This window comes from Epinephelus moara, chromosome 19 (assembly GCF_006386435.1).
Source record: "Epinephelus moara isolate mb chromosome 19, YSFRI_EMoa_1.0, whole genome shotgun sequence".
NCBI lineage: Eukaryota > Metazoa > Chordata > Actinopteri > Perciformes > Serranidae > Epinephelus > Epinephelus moara.
In genome coordinates this window covers 34951624-34971835 of record NC_065524.1, presented here as the reverse complement: position 1 = coordinate 34971835, position 20212 = coordinate 34951624, and the positions used below count along the sequence as shown (strand labels likewise).

General features: G+C 43.6%; 1 protein-coding gene across 1 annotated transcript in view; it reads right to left on the bottom strand.

The window, feature by feature from the left end:
* The window catches only part of sdccag8 (SHH signaling and ciliogenesis regulator sdccag8), a 53548-nt gene that overhangs the window by 13775 nt on the left and 19561 nt on the right, over nt 1–20212 (bottom strand). The window contains exons 14-16 of the mRNA XM_050071114.1: nt 13356–13483; nt 8598–8706; nt 5602–5733 (exon numbers count right to left, since the gene is read on the bottom strand). Coding sequence (XP_049927071.1) covers nt 5602–5733; nt 8598–8706; nt 13356–13483 — 369 coding nt within the window. The remainder of the gene's footprint in view (nt 1–5601; nt 5734–8597; nt 8707–13355; nt 13484–20212) is intronic.

The following is a 20212-nucleotide window of genomic DNA, read 5'->3' as shown; positions in this document are numbered from 1 at the left end:
GTGGGAGAGCAGAGAAGCTGCCTCTGCTTTCATTTGGTGGCTGCATTAACACAGGTTTCAGAGCTGCTGCAGGCTGTTATATCATCTATTGAATGTCAAAGTGTTTGCTGCCGTGAGGCCTGCTGACTCTTTTTAAGTCTCGTGTTTGACTGTTTGCTTTCCCCGGCATTAAAGTGTTTCTGCTGTTGTTACGTTTAACATTTCTCTAAAGAAGGGGCAGGTGTTTCTGCACTAGTTTTTGTAGTTGTAGTTTTATGAAGTAGTGTTAGCGAGTGTCACTGACTGGGGCTTGAGATGTGACGCTTTGCACAGTTAACGCTCCAGCTTGCAAGCCTCTGGCTACAGCCCGACATCTGAGCTGCAAATCTGTGCGTCTGCGAGTGTGTGTGTGTGTGTGTGTGTGTGTGTGTTAGAGCTGTAAAGCCACCGTTTGACAATGCTCTTTCAGCAGGCCGCCCTGCGGTCGCTCCCGGCTACAGAAGCCAGCTGGGCAATGCAGAGATGGAAACGATGAGAAGAGAAGGAGAGGAAGATGAAGGGAGGACGACTGATCAGCGCCATCCAGAGGCAAGAACACAGGCGTGAGAGAGACAGTGGAGTGAAGTGGATATTTCCCCACATTCGTTCTCATTCTATAAATCAAATCTGAAAACTATTTATGTATCTTTAAATATCACATCAAGTCAATTATGTCTTTGTATTCATTTATATATAAAATCGCTATTTCTGTAGCACACAACTTTTTTTCCAGGAAAAAAAAGAAATGCACAGTTGATTTAAAAACTAAAATTAGTGCATATGTGATCGGTAAAAATGTATTATTCTAATATTCACATGACCATGAAGCGTAACAATCATAAGTGTGTAAACGCTGCACCTCACAGTGGGCCTTCTTCATTGTCTCCATCCCCGCTTTCTCCACATCTCACTCTTTTATCATCCCTCTGTCTCTCAGATCACACACACAGTTGCAACTCATCATACACACCGATGCACGCAAGCATACCCGTGTGTGTCTGCGTGCACGCACACACACGCACACACGCACACACACACACACACAGATGAGACAAATGAAAGCTGTCCTGTTTCTTCTGCCCTGCCTCTGCCAACTTCATTTGCAAATGAAAAGTTTTGTGAGGAGCGTCCTTTTGCTTCTGGGGCATGGCAGCACACTGTGTGTTTGGGGGTAGAGGGGGGTTGAGGCGAGGGTTTGACAGAGGGTGTGTGTGTGTGTGGCAGAGGCCCAGATGAAGCAGCCCTCGCCCGGGGCTCGCTGTCCGCCCGCGGTAGCAGCAAGCCTGTTCCTTCTTCCCCGGCCCGCCGCGACCATTTGTTCCATTAACCAATCTCCTGGAGCCTCTGGTGCACACACACACACACACACACACACACACACACACACACACACACACACACATGCATCCACAGGCATACATACTTCAACAACTGCTTGCACAGCTCATACCACACATGGCCCTCCATCCTTCGCTCCATCCCTCCCTCCCTCCTCTGCTCTCCTCCAGACGCACGCACCATCTTTCTTCGTGGAGGCCATATGGCCCAGTGAAGCCTGTGGATCTACAGGCACATCTGCGTATATGTTGCTGCTCTCCTTAAAGGGCTGCACAGTGAGCTCACATAAACACCGTACACGCACACGCACCCCGACAAACACACTCTGCTGTCACTATGTGTGGTTAAGCAAACGTTGGTGTTATGTTGGTCTGTCGTGCGTGTGTGTGTGTGTGTGCGTGTGTGTGTGAGAGAGTCTGTGTATGTGACCTCAGTGTGTACATGCATAGTGATAATTGGTGAAACAGCCTGCGAACAGCTGTGGGGTGAGAAAAGGTTGCGTGGTGTTTGGTACAGAAAGCAGAGGGGAGGAGGAGAAAGAGGAGAGGAGTAAAGTTGGAGAATAAGAGAAGAGCAAAGAGGAAAGAAGAAGTGGAAAGAGAGAAGAAGAAGAGAAGGAGAAGGAGAGGGTGAAGTAAGAAGAGAAAGTTTAAAACTGTACATGAGCAGAGAAAAACAGCCGTAATAACTTTCACAATTAAGTCATTAGATAGCTTCCTCACAGCGGTGCTCTCACTACCATCTTACAGGTTTCTCTCCTCAGTGATGTCAAATTAATTAAATCACAACGACTGCTCGCATTTACTCGAAAATAACAAAGCACACTTTCTTAGTTTTGCTATTAAGATATATGCATTCAGATTTTAATACATTCTAAAATAACACATATCCATCCCCCGCATTTTCCTCTCTACACCTGTAATTTAGTTGCTTGCATATGTAAAATATATTCTAAGCTTTCTCACAAACATGACCTGCCCTCACGCAGAAACAAGCTATCATCGTCTCACTCATTTCTCAGAATGAGCACCGGAAAACTACATCACAACTAAATATAATGTCACAAAACAAACTGGAGAATAATGACTTAAAGAGTTAAGATAAAAATGACACTGCAGACGTCCGCGCTTCATACATGTGAAATACTGTACACATTTAACTTAATAAATTAAAGTGTCAATGTGTTATTTCTGCTCATTAAAAAACACATACAGCCTTTAAAATTAATCATTTACAGTAACTGGCTCTGCATCTTCCCTGACTCCATCTCTCCACCCTCCGCTCTTTTCATTTCCAGGCAAAAAAACAAAAAAAACAACACCGCAGACACAGTGAAATAAATAAATAAGTGGTGCAGCAAAACATTGTGTGCTAAAACCCCTGTGTAGTTTGGCAATCAGCTTGCCCATGTAAAAATAAATCAAGCTGATTTTCCAAATGTTTTGTGCGTGGTGCGCTGTTGCCGCTCTTCGCAGCACAGATTGCAGGCCGATGGAGAGGCTGTGGGGAGGGGCGGGGCGCTGGATATTGAACCCACTTGCACCAGCTTGTTAACACGTACACCTTAACCCCTGAGCGGCGCGGCAGGGCGCCCACTGAGTGCTCAGGCCCTGCAGGGACCAACTAACGTATGTATACCCAATGTATGGACGCAGACACACAGGGTAACAGGAGCATGCATGCAATTCGGTACAAGAACAGTGCCATATGTAGGAAAGCTGACGTACACGCTCATGCACGCACACACACACATGCGTACAAATTTAACTGCACGCACACACACACAAAATACAGAAAGTTCAGCCCTGCTTCTATAGCTTAATTCAGACATCACAATCGGCAGTGAAGCCCTGATAAATACTGTGGATCTCTTTTTTTAAATTTGTTTAAGCTAAAATCAACATGATAAGAATATATTTGTGGCAGGTTTTCAAGTTTTGCCCCCGGAGTACGCTCAGTACCAGAAATACAATCACATACTGAGAAACCAAGTACCAGCTGCGGTGTGGATCATCGTAAACGTGAGTCATACCTCTCTCGCCTCCCCGTCTCTCCCTTATCTCTGCACCGCACCTCCTCTCCACAAATCACCTAAAAACATGACATGTAAGTGCCAAAAATACATGTACTTACTGCTCACAAGTAATAAATGCATTCCCAAACATACCAAACAATTATCTCTAGAAACGAGATACAAAAATGTGGTCAAGCGGCTGAACAGTCGCTGCAAAAGTGACCTCATGTAGAACTGAACTCGAGAGGATTTTTAAATATCAGGAGGATTCATCAACCAAGTAAGTGTCAAAGCAGAAAATAAAACTCACTAAATGCCAAGAGTGATTATCGTGGTTCAGTTGGGAGAAGAGAGAAGTTAGGTGCCAACTTCCCAGCCAATCCACTTTTGGCAGCCAGATTCCTACTCTGCTAAACCTCCTGAGAACATGCAATAGCAGCCCATACACACACACACACACACACACACACACACACACACATAAAAATACCACCACAACATATGCGCGGAAACATACAGAATATTCATACTTCACACTCCTTGACAACTTAGATTGTTTTTCTTTCTATGAAACACACAAAAAGAGTCACACACAAGCAGGAGACAGCTGTGACTTGGTAAACTTTGTTTTTTTGGCAGCGTCTGACTGTCGACAGGTTAACACCGGTGGGTGGTAGACAATATGTAGTGTCAGTGATGGAGCAGGAGAAAAGGGTGAGTGTGTGTGTGTGTGTGTGTGTGTGTGTGTGTGTGTGTGTGTGTGTGTGTGTGTGTGTGTGTTTGGTTCCGTGTAAGAGGAAGGTGGAGTTGGGTGGTGGTGGTGGGGGCACTGGGGTAGAGATCCTGCAGAGTGGGGCAACAACACCCACACAACCTCGCCCACATTTGCAGAGCCAGGCTGGATGCCAGGCGCCCTGTGGAGACACACACCAACTGGGCTCCACACTTAGGGAGGAAGAGACCCCCGCATCACACACACACACTCTCACACACACACATACAGATACTGTAGCATAAGCCAGAGATTGAGCCACATTTAGCTGCAGCTTTTAGAAGTCAGTGTCTCTGAAAAACTCCCTGTATGCAGCATAGGGCAACGTATTTACTGGGGAATTAAGTTTCATAAACTGAAGTGCAAAATGCATCCGCCACACTATATAGTCCCTCAAAAACGTCCACAGTGGGACCAAAAAACGTGGCAGAAAATAGCACAAAAAGCCCATCACAACTTCAGTGAATGAGTGAATTAGGGAGTGATGTCAGACAGATAATTTATCAAGTTATTCTACTTCCAAAAAACAAAAAAGGAGACAAACTCAGCTCTGCTTGTGCTATCGTGGATCGAGACACACAGACTGGTGCGTCGCTTTGAGTCTCGCTCAGTTTGCAGTTCACAACCCCATCAGGTGGGCCTCAAGGTGTACATCAAAGTCACAATGTTTCATGAATTAGCTCCTTCATAACTCATTTTATATTCCTGATTCATCTTAAATCAACGCAGCAATTCATGAGTTAATTCCTAACTGTAAAACGTAATGCTCTTCTTGTACTTGTTGGGATGTTCCTGTTGTTTGTGGACCCCCAAAAGTGACTCAATTTAATGTTTCCAGTGCATTATATAAGAGAAAAGTTCTGTTTTCTAATCAGAGAACAGTTTCACAAAGTGTAAAAAGTTGCCACTGCACAGACAGCAGGAGAGTAAACTGCTGATGACACAAAAAAACCTCTGTGTCAACAAAAAAAATAAAACAATTCTTGTAAGAATTAAACATTAGATGTGCACAAGACGGAGCAGTCGGGGACAGATTGTGAAGAGAAAACTGCACTTATTTTTTCCTTTGTGAAGGCCCGCTGCCAGATTCTGCACACGGAAAGAAATTAAAACTAAAAAGCACGTCGGGAACATTTAGTAACTCCAACAAGGCTGCTGTTATTTTAATAATCAAAAATGGTAAAATCATAAGATACGTCTGCCAGTTTTTTATTGAAATAAGTGCAGTACTTCTTGGGTGGAAAAAAAGCAAAAAAAAATAATGTTCAAAAACACGACTGGAAACCGTCTTGACTGAGGAACTAACAAATCATAGTCTTATAAATCAGATGTTTATTTGCTGGTAAAAACATTGTCGAAAAAGGAACAAAATACAGCTGACGAAATTAGATAAAGATGTTAAGATGTATGGGATGTGCTGCTGTGTGTGTGTGTGTATTAAGTATGTGTATTAACGTACCTTTCTTTCATGCGCTGGTGCATGCGGCCGTGCTGGACACACTGATCCTCCATGTCAGAGCAGCGAGCTCTCAGATTCTTTACTGTCTCCTCGAGGTGCTGCTTCTCCAGGGCCAGCTGCTCCAGCTCTCCTCTGCACACACACACACACACACACACACACACACCAGCACAGTTAATACAGATGTAACAGTTTAAAGATGTACCTGGTAGCAAGGTGTGCAGGCTGCAGGTTTTAGTTAAAAATGATTTGTAGTAACACTGTAAATTTATTTAAGTAATCTGGATGTGACATGACAAAAGGCTTCACAATACGAGACAAAGATAAAGACATAAATACAAATAAATAGCTCAATCTCAGCAAAGGGAACAGGTGAGTCTTGTATCCAAAGATCTTGAGATTTAAGATCTGTCGTAATAACTTGTTAACACACATTTGTTTAGGAACCTCTCCTTATTTCCCATTCAGTTGCCAGTTTATTAGGTACACCTAGCTTAAACTAATTTGGTCCAATACAACAGTCATGCAACAAATCCGACCTTCATGAAGGTAATATTGTTGTATTTTTGTTTTAACTGTTTTTAAGTGGTGTTGATTCAAGTGTGTGATCATTTCAGAGACTGCTGTCTGTGGTGCTGTTGAGCTATGCAGCAATATACTGACAGATGACAGATATTATTTTGTCCACCCCTTTTACATCAGTGAGGGTAGGACTGGTATATCAGACTGCTTTAGTTCAGTTAGGTGTACCTAATAAACTGGCAGCTGAGTAAAAAGGTTAATCCTCACTTATGTCATACTGAAACCATTCTCCCTGCTGTTAAAGGACTTTTTTAAGACTGTGGAGCAACCATTTTCTTACTCTTTATTAGAGAGCAGCAACAGGAATACAGACAGAAAACATGGGGAGAGAGAGTCATATGAAATGGAACAAAAGGGTCCGTGGCCAGACGTCACAGTTATGTGAAATGTGTCTTAGCCAAATGTCCACCAGATGCTCTGATCTGCTTTGTCAGCTGCACAACAGCAGCAGCAGGAGAAGGCCTCACATACCCCTTTTCCACCAAATGAGGTCTGATTCTTGAACCACTTTCGTTCAGGTTTCTTGGAACCTTGGTGCTACCTAGAGAACCAGCCCGTGTTTTCACAAGTTTTGGGTGGAGCCATTAAAATCAAGGATGTGTCATCAATGGAGGGCGCTGCACAATGCACAATGGAAGTAAACAGTGGTAGCAAAATTGCGAAATACATTAATTACAGTTGTCCTGTTATTACAGATGTTTTTACCCTAAAAACAAGCATGGACCAACTAGTCATGAAACCACTGCATGCTCTTTCTTTTCAACAATTTCTCACTTGAATATTGTCTTCTCCATCCTCTTTACACCTGTAGAATATGACACGCCCACTCATGTCATCACAGTTCACAATTCAGGTCAAGGAAAAGCTGCTTTGCATGCTTTGCGGGTTCTAAACCACTTTAGTTTTGGTCAAAATGCTCTGAACAGTTCGAAATTAAGTGCGGGAACCGAAACAGAAGCAGTTCCCTGTCAGCAGGAAAGAGTTGTGCCAATACCTGAATCAAAAAATACCTTCAATACTGCCTAAAATACGAATCAGCGACTATGTGAGTCCACGCACCAATCAAATACCACATAATGTATTAATTAAAAAATGAATAAATAAATAACAGTTAAATAAATAGATTATTATTCACGTAATGATATAATAATAATAATAATAATAATAATAATAATAATAATAATAATAATAATAAGGAATTAATTGATTATTTATTAATTTAAACTTTGGTTTCATTTCACATCCAAATAAAACTAAATAAAATTATATGCCACTCTAAAACAAGTTGGGCTGTGCAGCCACTGGTAAGTACTGTTTTAGAGCGGCAAAAAAAAATGTATTACCACTAAACAGTGTAACATTAGCAGAGGCAGCACTAGGGTTGCTAATTTCAACACCAGAAGTCTTATAAAGCCACGTCATACAACAATGAAAGCAATCATTTCACATCCATACATGATAAGTTGTACACCGCTGTTTTTAACGTGCTGGTTGCAGATCAGTTCTCTGCGCTGACCACAACACAAGTTCAGGTATTTAAATCGATATCAGGAAGAAAAAACATGAAAAAACGAACAACCTAAAACAAGAGTTTTTCTCAGTGTTTTTGCTGCAACTGTCTCAGTGTAACCTCGCTTAGCCCAACTGAGGCCGTCCAGCAGGACTTTAACCGCTACACTGGGCTCTGACTCCAGGAGCTCAAACAGCTCCGGGCACAAAACACTCCAACACCACACTGCTGCTAAACTACATGACACACACATACAGCAGATGCAGGCGATGAGCCTTCATGCCAGTGTGTCAGCGTGTATGTGAGTTTCTACACATAAAAAAAAACATTCAAGGTGGCAGTTATTAGTCTGTACATATATATGTGTATTTGGTATTGATGTCAACACATAAAATAATACACAGTGTGTTGTGTGCATGTGTCCTGTGGCTGGTGAGGCCAGTGCGGTCTGGCAGGGCCAGATTGGGGGCTGTCATGTGACTAATGTGCAGCACAGCTCCAACAGCTGACAGGACACTGGGCCCAGGGTCACTCTCACACACATACACACACACACACACGCAGTCAAATACACAAACACACAGTGAAACACACACACACACACAGGCAGGCAGCCCAGATGGAGAGCTGTGCAGGCCTGCTGTGACTACTGTAGCATCAGGTTAACAAGAAAACAGGTCAGACTGGAAAGCAGTATGTAGTATGTTGACATGCTCTGTCCAAACAGCCTGGATCGATGACGCTTCATGAAATGATGACATGGATGTCCGACAGATAGAGGGAACAAACAACAACGAGCGAATGAATAAAAAAAGAGAGGCTGCGTACATCTACACCAGCAGATCTGAACTGTATCGAGTAAATTCAAACAAAGACGAAATATGACGAAAGAGAAAACTCTGACCTGCTGCTTTCTGTCAGCTCCTCCAGTCTGACGCCCAGCGCGCAGCACTCCTCCTTCAGCTTCCTGATCAGGGAATTCTGGGAACTCAGCAGCCCGTCCAACTCTCCAACTGCAAGCGACCGTGGGAAAGTTGTCGGTTAGTGTGAGGTTAACCATGGTGGGTGATTACATGTGCACTTCGAGTAGCTGTCAGGGATCCTGGCCGCACAGAGACACTGAGAAGGGTTCAAGCAACGTATCACTTCAGTTAGACACTTTTTACTCTTCAGCCCGCACGCCCACGCTGAAGTTCAGACGCTGTCAAAGTCAAAAAGCCTGCCTCGAAGATGTGTTATCACTGGACGCCGCCATCACCCACCTCCCCTTCTCTCTAATAACAGAGACATGTTTAAAGGCAGTCACACAAATGACAGTTGATTTTCTAATTCTGGTTTCAACATCAATAACTGCTGAGAGCATTTAGAGTAACATTATTACACACACTGTATATTACTGTGTAGGTCCACTTTACACTTCCCCTTATCATTTTAAAAGGCCAGCTACATGTACTGTACATAGTGTGTATCCCTACTTTTTTTTAATACTGCTGCTACACATCCTGAAATTAACTGCTGCTCCAAGTAAAAAAAAAAAACATAATGTGACAATTACATTTGTAAGACACTGACAGAGTACAGCTGTGTAATGTAATGTGATTTAAACACAATCATTCTGCTTTAAATCTAATTTAAAAAATGGGCAAAACAAGTTAAGATCTCAAGATTCGTCCCCATGATGCACGTTTTTAGTCTAATCAAGGTTTTAATGTTGCACTCATCAAAAACTTGACGTCACACCAAAGTGAAATTACGCTTTAAAAGTGTTTACAGTCACATTATTCTGCAGGACAGAGGAGTTTATTTGTCAAAGAGTGAATATTCAAACTGTGACGCACAGCGAGCTCAAGCTTGCACTTAAACCTTTCTCTTAATTTTAGTGTAGCATACAGAATGTGTCTGATTTTTTTTTTTAAATGCTCAAATAGAATTGATTTTTTTAAGATTATTTCACTGGCCCAGGATTTTATTTTGCTTTTATTTAATTAAAGGTAGAATTTAGGGGAAAACATGTCTGTCATTTACCAGACTGTCTGACATACTGTATCTAGTAAGAAATAAAACTTTAATAAAAGAGCTTTGGCCACTTCTATTAACACATATGATACATTTTTAACAGCAGATCAACAAAACGGCCTCTCATACCAGGGGGAAAACATCTCCATTATGGACAGAGCGGAACAATTAAATCTATTGTAACAAATGCTGCAGATACATATGTCTCTTTGAATGTATTCCCAAAAAATGCTTTTGTCGACATTCACAATAAAATCAGAACTGTTCAAACACCAGGCAGAGATGTACAGAGCGAAAAAACACAAGTACAGAGAATAGAGGATGGAGATATAAAGTGTGTGAGAAGGGTAAAATGAGATGGAGAAAGAGAGAGAGAGGGGGATTGTTGTTTGAAAGCGCTTTCTTTCTCCTTTCCACCCTTCCTGCCACGTCCTCATCCGCTCATGGGGGCCTCTTTCTGAACAATCCAACACTGGGCTTTCATCGTTCCTTTGAAATGATCCACGTTCCGCTCTCCAACATATGTCTGCTCTTTTAAAATAACAATGGCTGCCGTTTGGATTGAGGGAATGATCCACCTGCTCCGGCATTCTGTTACAGTCAACCGAAACCAAAAACACCAAGGACTCGCAGTCTTTGAAAAGTAGCTCAGACTTGTGAAGAGTTTTTTTTTTCTCTGCATACAGTAGATATTGGGGAGAAAAGAAAGAGATAGAAACAAGTAGAGGAAGAGCCATGATGGAAGATGTCTGCACTATAATACATCGCATTACCTGCAGGCTGAAATTTGACTCTACACTTTTGTCATTCCTCTCTTCTTCTTCTTCTTCTTTCTCTATGAGCTACAGAAATGCTAATAAAATATAAAGAAGGAAATGATGAGTGGGAGAGGTGTAAAGGCCAATGCCCACTGATGTTTAGTATTATTGTACTGGCTGCACATTGTGTCTCCAAAGTGACTAACCTTTCATTCCTCTCCATACAGCCTCTGTCCCCAGATCACTGCCACAGATAATGCACGGAGGGCAGAAATTGGATGCTACAGAGCATGAAACTAAACCACACAAATTCGCGGACGTGCACACACACGTACACCCAACAAAGTTTGGTCAGTGCTGGAAAAGTTGCATGAAGAATGCTAATTAGCTGAACAGGCTTTGAATGCGTCTGGCCGTGCGTAGGCCAAAAAGAACCCTGGGACACAGAAACACAGCAGAACTGGCACTGGAAACAAACAGAGAAAAAATGAGGGAGGGAGGGATGGAGAGAAGAAGCGTGGCAGGGAGGGAGGGATGGAGAGAAACAAATATCTGATATCATCTAGAGGCTGCTCTGTACGCATTTACTCAAAAAAGAAACATGAAAAAAAAAATCTGAAAAAAGGTGGGAAGGAGCGGAGAAGAAGGGAGAGGGGGGACGGATGGATGGAAGGACAAACGGATGGACAGAGAGGCGGGATTTGGAGAGCAAGAAAGCTAATTATCCAGCTCGTCTGTTGGGTTGCACGGGGAGAGGAAGTGATGCGAGCTACTAAAGGACGTCCACCCCTCCATCCCCTCCCCATCCACAGTTTCCTGCTGTGCTCTGATGTCAGCTCTCTTTAGACAACATGTGTGCCGCCGACACGCGCCAGAAACAAACCCTTTGTTTACCCCCCTCTCCTCCCCTCCCTCCATCCATTCCTCCCTCTGTACCCTCCATCTTTGTTCTGCGTACCAGCAGGCTCCCTGGTTGTTGAAGGGAACCACAGGTAAATAAAAAGATAGGAGAAGGGAGGGATGGAGAGCGAGAGTGGCTGAGGGTGGGTGGTGGGTGTGAGGGTGGGGGGGGCATCCAGATGGTGCAACAGATGTGGTAGCAGCAGCAGCTCTGCTGTGCAGACAGACAGGGAGCTCTGAGCTGGGTCTCTCTGCTCTGCTCCCATCACCTTCCCTCTGCTCTGCCCTGCTATTCTCTCTCCTCCTCTCATGGCTTCTCTTTTGCTCTTTTTCCCTCTGTTCTGCTCTTTTGAGGTCACTTCGGCTCAAATGATTTGTGTTCCTGTCCGTCCCCTCCCACTCTGGCCGTGTCGTGTTGGTGGGGAGCAAGGTGGCACAGTGAGAAGGAAAGCCATCCTTCAACTGGAAGATGCAGGTTCAAGACCCTGTTCCAGCACAGATCCACCCTGCTGAAGTGTCCTTGAGGAAGAGACTGAAACCCTCCCAGCTCAAGGGCTGTGATTCTGTAGCTGACCCTGATTAACTCTCGCTGTTTTGCTCCTCGCAGTTCTGAATATTCGAACTCAGTGTGATTCATCCTATTTAGTTCTGCTTTGTTCCGTCTCCCCCCACATCACCCTCCCCTCTGTGGAAGACAACTAATACGCCTATGTACCGCAGTGGCCTGCACTTGCTACTGTGTGGCTGTGTAGAGATGTTCTCAAGTGTGTGCGGCTCTCTACTGAAAAACATTTAGTGCTGCCCTTTGTCTGACCCGTAATGTCCAGCTGATGTGGCTTCATCACAGCTGCCATGCTAGCCAGAGGGCCAACGGCCACCAGACGCAGGACTGGAGCATCTCTGAAGATTAAGAGTCACTTGTGAATGTATAGAAATACTGATATCAATTGAATGACATTAGGGCTGGGTATTGTTTAAATAGTTGCTGTAACAGTATCCTTAAAGTGATACCAACAGAGTACTTAATTTGTACCTTTTCTTTGTACTTCATCCTATATCAATCATGTGAATGGACACATTCAGTTGTGTAAAACATAGGTAGTCTATCTGTGTGTGTCGGTTAAACACGGGGGGGGATGCCGATGTGCATCTCAGCACGCTGAACTGCCAACTCCGTCAAATTCAGCGTGCTCGACTTCACCACACCTAAGACAGTATGGGGTGTAGCTGCTGCCAATCACACATCGCATAAAACTGAAGAACAGTTGTGGCGATTGGCTGCCAGCAAAATTTTTTACAAGTGCTCATTTTTTTTTCTACATCTGGGCACAAAAAGGATCGACTGCAGGGGTCGTTTGATTGGAAAAGTTTCAATACTACTTGGTACTGGGTTATTTTGGTTGATAACTAAAAGGTATCAGGTACGAGCAACCAGTCCTAAATTATATCCATTTAATATTTAATGATGCATTTCATTAGTTTTCTTATTTGTCTGTCTCTTTTCCTCCAAAGTCTCCATAGCAAGAAAAGACTGCTACAATTTTCCCTCTGCAAATACACACTATTCAGAACATACAGGTAGGAAATGAAGACAAGACAGCGTGCTGCGTACAGTAGTTAAAATTCGTTAAGTACAGGCACAAAGTTTCTGTCTTCACAAGAGGTTCAAATACGCACCCAAATGTTGGCAAAACAACTCTAAACAAAACATGGCTGCTGAAGGACAGACAGGATGAAGACGAGCCGCCTCTGAAACGATTCCAGTCAACATTTGAACTGCAACAGAGATGTAACAAAGCAACCAAAACGTGATGCAGCTGCAACCGGTGGACATCCGGGCTGAGGTTCAGCTACACAAGACTCTGAATTAAAGAAGCTCCTTTGATGAGGAAAGTAAAGATGAGGATACTTAACTTTCTTTGAAACAGGTCAGATATATGTTTAATTTAGAGAGGTGGGACAGAGACAGTGGAAGTGAAAGCACTGACCTCTCCGCTGGTGTTGAGCCTCTGTTTGCTCCAGCAGCGCAGCCAGCTCTCTCTCTCTTTCCCGCGCTGAAAGGGTCGCTGACGCCATTTCCTCCTCATGAGCCCGTTCTGCACTCTCTCTGTCCTGCCTGGGGAAAAGAACCAGGATGTTAAATGAACATTTAAACCACAATCCTTCTTATAAAGATAATAATTTATCCACATTTTCTAATTATAATGGTATTTCATGTAAAAAAAAATGCACTGAATACAAACTGTGAAATTTCAAAATAGCATGGTGTTTATTAGATGCACAATTTTATCACGTAACTTGGCTACCTGCAGCGTGTGTAAAAATCAGTGTTCATCCAAACAGAGGCACTAAATGTTACTCTGTGCTTCAGACGAGTGATTACTCATCCTCTGTTAATGGCTGAACATGAAAAACCTGCGGGCTATAACTCAGTCATATCGTTTCTTTTACCATGTAAATCTGAAGTGTTGAAGTGTAAAGAATTTGTTTTTTCAACTGACCATGACAGAAATATCTGCTTGTTTTACTCAAAATTAATTACATGTCAGTCAAGTTCAGCATCACAGCACGTAAAGCAGTTGTGATTTGGTGGTAAGTTTGCTCTTCAGCTCCTTTCCCACTGTCAGTGAAAATGACTCTGCAGCTGTGTTGTCAAAAATATGATTTCATTGATACCTATTAATCCTGAAAATTTCAGATACACTTACAGATACAGCTGTACTTTATCCTCCTCTCTTATTGTTAATGTTTACAACATTCACACTGCTGTAAAGCTGTCAATGTCAATTTATAGGTTTTTTTAATATTTCTTTTTTTAATACAAATGTTTAAGGTCATGGCTCAATGTTGATTTTTCCCCATATTAAAAAAGAGTATTGAATATCAATTTATCAAGGTAATGTATTTAAGTTAGAAATTCCGGTGGCATGACAACACAACTCTGCATTCGTCATGGCTATATATATCGGCTCAAGCTCTGATCTGCAGGAACGTAAACATGACACCTGTGTGAACACACTAATTTTTGCCCCACTTCTGGTGCGATGCAATGCCACAAATTCTGCCCATCTCTGTCCGAGCAACACTCGAACTTTCTCCAAAATTAATCGGCACAGAGTCTGAAAGAGAGCTTGATTAAGTAAGAGATGTTAAAAAAGAAGTAACCACTGTCATATTTTCCTGGCTTCCACGCTTCTTTCTACTGTTTACTGATCTGTTTTCTGGCGCATTTGTGACATTGAACATGACACACCAGAAAAAAAAAGATGTGTCTGTTGCAGAGCTGTGGACACAGTTTTGTTAAACTGGCAATGGGAAAGGAGTCTATCACCTGTTTTTAGTTAGTTTAGTTTAAAAAAACCTGCATATACCTGCTAAATTTTGGTGGACAAAGGGTAATAGTTTACTTTTGGATCACAGATTTTACCTTTAAGAGGCTGATCCATAAAAAACATGGCTCTCAAAATGAGATGTGCAACTGACAGTGATGCTAAATACTCAGCGAGTATCAAAAACAACTGTCGGCCTTCGATTTGTTGGGCGAGGTTAAACAATTATCAGTCAAAAAATCGCAACCGGTTTTCGAATAATTCACTCAGTTAGGATCAGCAGCCGTCTGATAGTTGCACTCCTGATAAATTCCACCATATTTTTGTGTTAGAGGGAGATCAATAATGTGAAGAAGAAAGACTGGTAGATAAACAGAGGTGAGACAGAAGGCAGGAGGAGAGTTAAACACTGTGCAAACAAGAGAATGAAAGATACGACAGACAGGAGAATGACAGAAATGACTCGGGGGCGGTAGATGGGTAAAAGCGTCAGGCCACTGTCGGCTTCAAGACCCCTGAGTGATACTACAGCTGTCTACAAGACACACACACACACACACACACACACACATACACATACACAGTTGCACAGATACAAGGGTCCATAACAGACTCTTTTGCAAAAATAAAAAGATAAGTCTGCTCTGGTTAAGCTGCTTGTCATCCTTTGCATTTCCTGTGCAGTTTGTATCAATACAATTTAGTTTCCAGCCACATTCATACCAAAAGCATGTATATCTCTACAGCGACGTGACATCAGTTGATCAAAAGGACCGCACTTAAACGTCTACATATGAATAATTGTATGAATTCGTAGTGCGACGGGAATGCCAACTAGCACAACACATTTGGTAGCGATCGAATCGCTTTAATCTCCACTTTTCGCTCGTCTCAATTGTGCAGGTAAGATGCAAACGAAGGTGCTCATCCCCACAGGCTTTGAACAACACTGCTTTTTACTCCTGATTGAACCAAACTTTCTAACTCAGCTAAGTCCAAGTGTAGCCAGACAACAGAGGAACAGACAAAGAAGGAAAGAAAAGAAAAAACTACAAAGACAGGAAAAAACGAACAAATAAACAGAACTCTTCCTGAAGTCCAAAGGCGCTAATGAAGAGAGAATTCTCCAGTTTAAGTGAAAACTTTTCTCCCCTACAGCGCTTGGCCTGCATCTCTAAAGTGACCGCGTCTGTCTGTTCCTTCGTGTGTGTGTGTGTTCTCCTGCTGTCCTGCTGTCTGGGGTGTGAAAGCGGGTGGCGGGTGTGCAGGGGACACAAGGAGACTGTGTGTGTCTGTACTCGTATGAGTGTGTGCGTGTATGCGTGTGTGTGTGAGAGTGAATGAACCCCCGCTGGGCTTGAACAGCAGCCTGAGCCACCAAAGCGCACACCAGGGCTCAGCGGGAGATGGCGGGCAGGCGTTGCCAGCCATTTGGTCCTGCAAGAGGTTCCAGGGGGCCGTGTGTATTTGCGTATGCCTATGTGTGTGTGTTTGTGTGCGATTGGGGGGGGTGGGGGGGGGGGGACTCACACCAGACCTGTTTACCCACCAATTAGCATCAGACAGACCGCCAGAAAGTTCCAGCAGTCAGCAATAGAGTGGTGGTGGTGAGGAAGAGGAGAGCAATGAAAAAGAGAAGATAGGAAAGCAAAAACACAGAGAGCTACACATTTGGCATCTGTTTGCTTTTGCTGATCTACTGAACAACACTTTACGTGTACAACCGAATAAAGTTGTACACAACGGAGCAGAACAGACTCAAGGCCTTCGTTAATGGGGACAACCTTGAGGAGGGCGGCTGATTCTAAGTTTCAGTTCAAGGCCTGAGGGTTTAAAGCCCCGCGACAAGGGCCTGAGAGCCTCATCGAGGATCAAATCAACGCTGGCAAGTCAGGCTAAGTTATGTGGTTCTTTCCCCCGCGCCATTTTGTATCCCCAATCAAATGCCACGCGTTTACTTGCAAAAATGCTGTCACAAAATGGCTGCTGGTGAGCACTGTCAAATTAAAGCATAAAAAAGAGAAAGCAGAGGAAAGATGTCAGCGGAGAGCCAAGCCCTGGAGCAAGCGTTAAGGGCGACGGGTAGAGCAGAGGCTGAATATGTGGGGCTGGAGCTGGATAATTCTCCCTGGACAATAATCTGCCTTCCAGCTAATTGGTGAATGGGCTCTGGGTTGCTGCCTGTGGCAGGAACTCTTGTTTGGGCCTAGGAGGCAATAGACTGAATGTTCAGTTAGCGGATAGCTGGGCCTGTTTGTATATGCCTGGCCTGATGCACTGTAGGACAGCTTGATAAGTATGGCGAGAGCTGCATGGGCCAGGGGCCTAAGGTAGGCTGGAATAGCTCTGGGGCTGCGGCCAGGTACAGTGGCTGCTGGGTAAGTGGGAGGTGGCAGAGGCGGTGGCTGGCTGGCTAGCTGGCTGGAGCAGCGAGGAAGAAGAGGGGGCCCAGTCTGCACTGCCTGCCTAAGTGGGCACTATTCAAGCTGTTGCCCATTAGATGTGGGGTGCCAGGGCCTGACCAAGCACGGAGTTTGCAGCACCCCATGGTGCAGCCGGCATCCCACGCCAGAACCACCAAATGCCGCGGTTTATCAGAGAACGAGCACAAATTGGAGTCAGACGGTGGACTTGGAGGAATTGGAGACATTCGCCAACGCCAGACACCACTGACCGCTGTTTGGACTAAAGTAAAAGAGACTATACTCTCTCCCAATAAACACAATATCGCCCAGATACACAAACACACAGAGTGAAGTCATACAGTATCTGAACACACAGATAATAAGGAAAGATCTCTGTGTAAACACACAAAATATATGATGATAACCAAGACACATTAACGTGATCGATGGAACTCCCAAAACTCGAGTTACTTTTGGGATGCATTCACTTACCCAACTAAATAATCTGCAGGAAAACGTAACAGAAAACTGAAGAGAACAATGCATACTCATATTTACACGCAGAGACGCTCCTATGTTGCATAAATAACAGGTGTGAAATGAACATGCAGGTGAACAGATTGTGAACTCAGCCTTTAGCACACACATGTAAACAACACACAAGCATTGTTCGCAACAAAGACAAGTTGCGGCGGAGATGAAGAATCAAGAGGAGGACCAGATAGAATAATACTATTTCTGTCACAGAGGGCCATCTGCACTAACAGCTATCGTCATGGCAATGCTCCATACATCTGAAATATCATAAAGGACGAATAATAATCATAATCAGACAATGAGAGATGTGTGCGTACCTGTCGTATCTTAAACTGCTTGTGAGATCTGAATTAATAGTGTCAACAAAAATAACAAATTAATGGTATCTGAATTGTATTTTTAAGATAAGTTCAATTTAATTATAAGCTTAGATAAAAAAAAAAACAATTAGATTTCCATTTAAATTCATTACTCAAACTGATGCACCTGCAGCTCAAACAATTATCTGCTGCGCCTTGATGTTGATTTACTGACATGCACTGATGCTGTACTATAAAATTACAACTGTTAACTATTTGCTCAACTGCTCAAAATGGTGACACTCGTGATGATTCACTCTTGTGGAGAAATTCCAGTAGATCCACAGCTATTCATGATAGACTGCATCAATCAGACGACATTAATATTCAACAGTTTGATACGCAGAACTACAAAGATGATTTCTGCTTATGTGTGAGTGGGCTTGTTTATGTGTGTGACTGAGAGACGGTGAGACGGAGGCCTTGTGTAGGCCTATCTAACCGGTACTGCCAACAAAGGATGAGTGCACCGTGGAGAAAATAAAGTGACATATTGAACATTTGCTGCGCTGCGTATCATTGACGCGCCGCACAATAAACATCTGAATTGTTTTCGTGGAGCAGACCATGCACGGTGTCACACAATTTTCTATCACACGCACCTCAATGTGTTTTAGCACATTTTTATTAAACCTCGGGGTGATGTAAGTCAATCACTCTGCTCCCACATTTTTCTTCCTGACACCCCTCCCTTCATCTCGCTGCTCTACTTTATGAAACAAATACATCAAACACAGAGGCTGCCTGATGCAGCCTCACCGCTCCTTTGCTCCGCGCCCAGCCCAGCTTTCCATCTATCTGTCCATCTATCCGTCCGCAGCGTTCTCATCTCCGCTCCGATCCTTTTTTCTGCTGTTTCCATCTCTCCCTCCTCCCTCCTCTTTTCCCTCCCACCCTTTTTTTCCTGTAACTAAACTGGCTGTGTCTCTCTCCATCTGCTGGTTCTTCCTTCAGCGGCCCTGCACCTGTTCACACCTCCTCTCCTGTTGGCCACCTCTTCTCTCTTCTCCCCTCTCTCCCCCCCTTTATCTCTCTCTTTCTCTCTCTGTCTCTCCCTCCCTCTCTCTCTGCTCAGTGCGATGCTGCCAGGCCCGTTCCTGGCTCAGTTAGCCTCTCTGTCATTCAATCCATCTGTCGGCAAGTCAACTTTGTTTACAGCGGGCGGCCCAAGCCTCTTTTCTTCTTCAAGGAGCGCTAAAGCCCCCCCACTGCCACCAAGGTCAGCGGCGAGCCAATCGTGCCCGAGAAACAAAAAACTGCAACTGTTAAATTAGCAAAAAAATACAAATTTGCCCTCCCTCTCCGACACACGTGCATAACTACGAACAATAACTGCACATCTTAAATCTTTCACTCTCCCATGCCTATGAATAAATACATGCATACAGCCACAAACACACGACCCTCGCAGAAACATTTGCTGTTACAGCACACATTCCCTCAGAGGAAAAAAACTCCAGCTCTAGATTCAAGTAATTAGCTGCTGATTGGCCTCTGTCATCGTCTATCTGCTCACAAAACAGAGCGAGAGAAGTTTTAAAGTCTTAATTGGCACAGATGACTGATGGTCTTAACACAGGAAGAGCGGACTGGCAGCGCAGGCATCTGTGGTTTTTAAAAATAAACACACAGCATACGTACAATATGCTCCCACACTGACCCAATCCAGAAACCCAGGACTCAACGTTGGTGTCAAATCTGTGCCCTACAGAAATAGTTGCGGGTAGCATATGTGGCAGGGTGAGGGTCGAATCAATTTCAGATGAGAAGGTAAATTATTGGCTGAAATTAATTATTTCAATCAGGACACCAGCTTTGAATTACTTTTCATTAGACGTCTGCTAAAGTGTGTAATACATACTGTATAAATGTGAAGTATAAATGCAACATAAACTTAGAATAAAGAGAGGAATGCACATCCATTTTTCTAAAAGAAAAACTGAGAGATGACAGTGAAAGTTTCAGAGAGTGAGAGAGAAAAGTGTGCAAACTAAAAGTCTGTACCACATGGAGCGTTCTCTCCGGTGTGAGCTCAATCCACCTGTGTTGGAATTCACTTCACACCTGAGACATACCTGGTGTCGTTCAAACGCCCCTCACCCCTCCCACCCGCTCATAAGCTCGGGGGCAACTGGCAGGAAGTAACATGTGCCATCTCTCTCCCATTACCCACCCAAGTAATCTTCAGTGAACTTGTCTATTATCTTCTCACCTC